General features: G+C 38.4%; 1 protein-coding gene across 3 annotated transcripts in view; it reads left to right on the top strand.

Annotated features, from left to right (window-relative positions):
• The first annotated feature begins 193 nt into the window (after nt 1–193).
• The window catches only part of acap3b (ArfGAP with coiled-coil, ankyrin repeat and PH domains 3b), a 49,964-nt gene continuing 43,642 nt past the window's right edge, over nt 194–6,515 (top strand). For 2 of the 3 annotated variants that reach the window (XM_047809951.1, XM_047809950.1), the window contains exon 1: nt 194–414. In XM_047809951.1, coding sequence (XP_047665907.1) covers nt 368–414 — 47 coding nt within the window. In that variant the 5' untranslated portion in view covers nt 194–367. The remainder of the gene's footprint in view (nt 415–6,515) is intronic. The other variant, XM_027176492.2, reaches the window with a different exon arrangement.

Here is a 6,515-nt window from a genome sequence, read left to right as displayed (position 1 = left end):
AAAGAAAATTAATATTTTTTTAAACACAAGAAAATATTTATAGAACCACTTCATTATACGGGCTTACTAAAGACTGCCCAAAATGTCTGGTTGAGAGGAAAGTCTAGTCTTAAAATGTGAGAGTCTTGTAATCGTTTTGATTTGTGAGAGCACTTTGGCGACGGTCTCTTAGCTCAGCCCAGCGTCGGCTAGTGATACAAATTGAACTGTATCGATTCAGAGCAGCAGCGCGTGTGTGTGTCAGTGGCAGTGATTCAGCGGGCTACAGAGACTCGGCGCTCACCATTTTACCCGATCTGTGTGAAGGACAACAGCGTGTGCGATGTGTTTTTTACGTTTCTGACTGAATTAGGATTAAAAAGCCAACATGACGGTGGATTTTGAGGAGTGCATTAAAGACTCGCCCCGGTTCAGGTAAGAAACCGAGTCGGAGTCAATTCACTAAACTAACCCTCTGCAGCTCAAAGCCTGTTGGACACTGAACATTTGTGGTGGTTTAAAAAATGTTTATTCAGACATTCAGATCAAGAACCAGTGTTTAAAATAGAGTCTTGTTATGGCCATTTCTCAATGCACTGAAAATACAGCCATGAAAATGGCTGAGTATGTTATTATTATTATTATTATTATTATTATTATTATTATTATTAATATTAATAATTAGCATTTATAGTTAATTATTAATAGTATTTTATACATTTTTTTCTTTCTTGATCTTCACTCAGTATTGTAGTTTCAACTGTATGTTATTTAATAATCGTAGAACAAGAAGTTCAGACAAAATTTACCTTATGAAGCTTATTGTCAGAACTGTGACATTGAATTCATCACAGGGGGCGTGGCTTGTATATTAGAACCATAATAAGGGGGCGTAGTCTTAACGCCTTAATTAGCTTTATTACTACAATTATAAAAAAGAATATGATAGAGACTTTCAGAAAGTGCTGCTGATCATCACAAGACGATATTTTTTTCACTGATATTTTTTCATGTATTAACCTTGATCATGCCTTTCTCACAGGATGTGCTTTGATTATGACATCACAGGCTTAATAACATTTCACAGCTAATTGTAGTTTTGTGTAACTGCAAGTATGTTATTTCATAAGTTCATAAGTGCTTTCTGTCATGATTGCATCAGGCTCTGATTTATGAGTTTTTTTTCCAAACTCGTACGAGATATACGCGGCTCATATTTCTCAGACAACTGTTTTGTTTAGGAAACCTTTGAGAGACAGAATACTGATCTAACAGAGTTCACTGCTTACGTCTTTATCAAAGTAGGGAACTGATGGTGACTCTAGATCAGCCGGTATCTGTCTGTTTCGGACAAGCTTCCAAATATGAATCTTTTTTTCTTGCATTTTTTTTTGCATACCATAAACATATGTTGTAGACTTTCCCTGCTGTTTTTCATGGGACGTACATAAGTCCATCAAACGCTGGTTGTGTTTCTAATTCCCTTTTCTAGCACTGATGTAAGTATACTTGATTTCCTGTGACTGAAGCACATTGGGGTTTGGTACCGTCCCTGTACATCTATCTCTCGGGATTGTGAGTGATGTCAGGAAGCGTGACCTCCCCCCCCTGCAGATCTTTGAATGCCATGTGACAGGATAGGGGGTTGTGTGTATATCACTCGCCGTGAGAAGGTGCTCACTCTAGGCTGAGCTCCAGAACATTCTGTTCATCTAATGCATAAGTACCACAAACCAAAGACTAGATGGGTGACTTCAGTCTGAGAAAATGACCTTGCCACAGAGTCACCATTAAGATGAATTGCAATCACGTCAGTGACGCCACAGATGACATGCCTTGCTTTTTCATTGACATGAACCTACAAGTTTGTGTGTTTAAAAGAAAAGCTCTTTCCTTGGTGTTCCTTTGCATCTATTTCTGGATATAAGACCACACACGAACGGACACTTTTTTCTGTTCTACTTCACAATGAGATACGGGCCCAAAATATTCACTCTTGGCAGCTTTAATTACTTGTCTGCAATCGCTCACGAGGAGGAAGCATCATGAGTGGAATATTTACATTTCTGCTTCCTCTCATTTCAAACATTTTACATTTGACTTTGTGAGAATTAAAATATTAGACTATGTGCAAAGAGTCTATGAGTTCTATCGTATTTACAATTGGACTGAACAGATTTGGATTTGTATGATCTTTTGTGGAAAGTGACAGACAGGCAGTTTCTCAGACTGGTGTAACATGCTATGATTGGGCAATGAGACGGAAAAGATGGTTCGGGAAGTTTTTTCTTACTTGTCACCTGAACTGCTTGAGGTGTATAAAGTTCCACTTGCAGGTCTGAGCCTGTAAAGTGTAGCAAAGGAGGAAATGTGGCGGTTTGATACCGAACAGGAATCAATCCATCAGGAGTTTGTTGTTTGTTGCATTACTGAACTCACTCATTTCATTATCACAATGACCTCATGTTGTTGTTCTTTTGTTTGTTTGTTTGTTTGTTTTTAAGCTATCGAGATAAGTAGTAAGTAGATGTGTAACAGGTTGTGTTACTTTATGGCAATGAGTTTAATGAAAGGTTTTTGAGTATATTTATTCCAAATGCTTTATCCTTAACACAGATTTCCTACTGATTCACCAATACAGTAGTGCTATTGTCACGCTTTCTTCAGTTCTTCAGTTATGTAAATGAACTACAGTATATAGCGACGCTAGACTGTCGCATGACCTTTTCATTAGGCTGCATTTCCCTCAATCCACGCGCACACATTTATTTCATAAATCACCACTATTCAGTCTTCAACCCATTGACCTTCATCAACCTTTCGTCAAAAAAAGCGACCGAACCAGTGTTTTACCGCCTTCACAAAGAATCGCAACCCGAGCCTAATCAATACGCCTTTAATGCCTTTTCATAATCTACTTAATGAGACCTTTCCACTCTACAATGCCTCCATAAGCCAATATTCTTCACCTGATTTTAAGCTGTTTATGTCGAATCCAAGCAAGATTTTCTCAGAGAGGATTGATGAACTCATAGCAAGCACAACCGATCAAACAGGCTTCTCTAGTCAATGCAAGGTGAGAGCGTGTCTTGTCATTATTACGTCTTGGCTTAAGGCTTTCACTAACCAGCCCTGCTGTCTGTATGCTTTCTGTTTGGTTTCCTTGGTTACAGGAAATTACCACTTTACATATTCCCATTCAGCTTCGGTGCAGAGAAACAGACAGATACCGGGTCATGACCCTGGAAAGGAACATGTGTTTCTAATGGGTGTCCTTGCTTAAACGGCACACTGGAATGCACACAAGGAATGTGGAGTGTTTAGTACTGTGTATGTATATATAGTAGATGATACTTTGTTTGTTCAGAGAACATTATTTATTACATATGTGACCACTGCGGAATGACTGTGAGTTCGAATTTATGTTCCTGATGATTGATGCATCGATGTCTGTTTTCTGCCTTTGTTTCATTTTTATTTTTCCATATTTTCACATTTTAATTCGAGTTCATTTCATCAGCCGTGTGTCGTGTCTTCAGAATCCTCAGAAATCATGATTTTGATTGGCGATGAACCTTTTTCTGGACAAATCAGACTGAATGAGGCAGAACATGTTATTTTTTCTACTTACAGAAGTAGATTTGTCATCACCGGCAGCCATGGCAACAGGCTTCCTGGGTCGGAGGTGGATGCCTGCCTCCCTCTACAGTGTGTGAAAGCGTGTCCCTGTGTGTATTTGCATGTGTTAAGCTCTGAGATGACTAGTGATTTCTACAGCCACATTGACACAATCAGATACTACTTGACATCCCATGATGGGATTGTTGTAAAATATCTGCTTTTATTTCTCATTCATCAGCCAAGCAAACACGGGGAATCTCGCCTCATGTTGACGCCATTAAGTACTTCAAAGCATCACGAGAAACGTGACACTCGTTGTATAATCAGTCGAGGTCGATGACACATCACCCGGGTGATGGAATAGTAGTGTTTAGTGTATTTAGTGCTCCAGATTTGGGTGTTAAGTCACTAAAGTGCACTTAATGTGACTCACAGTCACTACGCTTAGGTCTGAGTCAGGAATCTCAAATATAAATGCATGTAAATGCTCAGCCATGCTTTTTATGATTATATTCAGAAGTATCCAAATGAAAAAACTGTAATTATTGAGAGGTTAATTAATATATTGATTGTATCCCACCATATAAGATACGTGGGCTTTTACTGGGTGTCGTTGGACACACATACGTGCGTTGGATTTTACGATGATCTGTGTCTCACTCGCTACCATTTGTCACTAGTTTCAGTGTTAATTACTTAATTATTAATAGTAGTTACTAAAAAATGAGCTTTAATATTTTAGCATGTTCAGGAAGGAAGGTTCAGGGAAAATATTGTACGCATATTTTATAATGAGATTCCTGGTTTTGATGCATGTGGTGAATGAACCCAGCATTTTTAGCTGACATTATAAAAGTCCAGCATTCACTCACGTTCTGGACGTAACATATATGGACTGGAAAACAGTTCAGGAAGCACAAATATCCAGCGAGACTTGACACCTGGCACGGAGGCATTCGTTGCAACACGCTACAACGCACAAATCTTACCTGTACCTCTACCTGAACAATACCAGCTCTGTGTATTTCACATAGACCCTTAAGAAAGCAAAGGGAAACTGGAATAGTAGGCTCATGATGTCATGTCTTTAAGATTCAGGCTGTTATAACATGGTAATCCCTGCATGAATCCAGACTTAAAGCTTAGATTGTACGAGAAAAGGACTTCTGGGTCTCCACTCCTACACAACTCCAGAGTACTGTACTTTTTTCCCCCATTTCTATCTCCGTATATATATAAAACCGCTAGTCAGGTGGGTCCTACTAGGAGCATGTGTTGAATGAGCTCATCTCTTCTGATTTTCATATCGAAAGGCTCATTGTTGAAGAAGGAAGAAGACACAATTGTATTAAGTTGTATACAATTGTTTCACTTCCTGTCTTGGATTTAGCTGTAGTGCATTATGGATCGGGTTGACGTTCAGAGGTGTGCTAGTAGGACTAACTCTCTCTGTCTTTTAAAGAATAACATTCAACAGGATAGGGTTTTAGTTTTGGCTCCCAATCTTCTTTATTTGCTGTTAACCAATGGATCGTTTTGGATTTTCAGCACCAATGCTCTTTGGAAATGGAGTGAGACTAGGGCTGATTTCATTCTAGCACAGACTGTAGATTCATGCCAGCTGTCAGTCATGTAACGTGATCACAGAGAGTGAAGCAGCTGTAGATCTTCATTTTAGTCATGGGGTAATTACAATAGGGTTTATCCATTCTGTGTATATATATATATATATATATATATATATATATATATATATATATATATATATATATATATATATATATATTCTAGATTTGAGTTTTTCCTTTCTCTGAAAATCTTAATTGTGTTGAAAATGCAACATCTTGTGTTTTTCATCTAACATGAAGGACCAGGCTGATAGCGTGTTTTATGTTCAGTGTGCTTCCTAAAAACCATTTCAATCTTGCAGGTCTCTGGGGATAATGTGTTTGCATGGATTGAATTCTGAGATGAGGTCATTTCTAAGTTCAGAGGTCTCCTATCGATGGGTTTTATTATCCTCTGAGAAAGATAAGGCCTGTGGTGATACCTACAAAATGGAAGCTTGGTCCATTATGGTTACGAAGGGCTTGGACTTGTTTTTCTAAGAGGAATCATCTTATAAGTGGATGTTGGACTTGTGATTTATCTCTGCAAACATTGATTCAGGCATTGAATAAAAACAGAAAAAGTGAAAAGCGTGTTTTCTTGGCCCACATCGGTTTGATGTGTTTGCTTTCGAAACACAAAGCAGTTTGCTACAAAGCCATTTTGAAACGGTAGACTGCTTTTATTTAAACAACGATGACGTGTTAGCGAGAACTGGGCATCTGCTCTTCAAGACTCCAGGATGAAAAGTTCTCGAATGGCCTGTCAGTGGAGTTGAACAAAATCTTGCAAGCTTGGGTTGTTTTGATTACAATATTGTTTTGTCTAGGCTCTTTTGAAAGTTACTCCTGTGTGGTCGTCCGTGTCAAGTACAATTAGCACTCTTGATAAATGCTTCGTTGCATTTTTGACCTCTGAAAGGTTTTAATCTTAAATATGTGCATGTATATACTACACCCATGAGTCATTCTCCAAACCCGAAGCAGTGTCCATTCACCATCTGGAGCTGTTTGCTCACGCTTGATGTCGACAAATTGCCTCTAAGTTTTCTGTAGTCTTAACAGTATGAATACTCCCCATGTCATTAAGGTTTACAAATGACCTGGCTTGACTAAAACGCCAAAATACAGCTTATAGCTTATTCGAATTTTAAACCCTACATTTATTTTTCAAGAAGAAACAACCTGTCATTCATCGCAAACTTTGTGAATATCTATTTTTTTCCTTTCCACAGTCTAGAAAGACTGCATTCAATCAGTGGAAATCACCCGTTTTCTCTGCCGTTAAACAAACCCTTAAGGGTTAAT

Source organism: Tachysurus fulvidraco, chromosome 2 (genome assembly GCF_022655615.1).
Source record: "Tachysurus fulvidraco isolate hzauxx_2018 chromosome 2, HZAU_PFXX_2.0, whole genome shotgun sequence".
Classification (NCBI taxonomy): domain Eukaryota; kingdom Metazoa; phylum Chordata; class Actinopteri; order Siluriformes; family Bagridae; genus Tachysurus; species Tachysurus fulvidraco.
The sequence above is the reverse complement of the archived record's forward strand: the minus strand, read 5'-3'. Positions and strand labels throughout refer to the sequence as shown.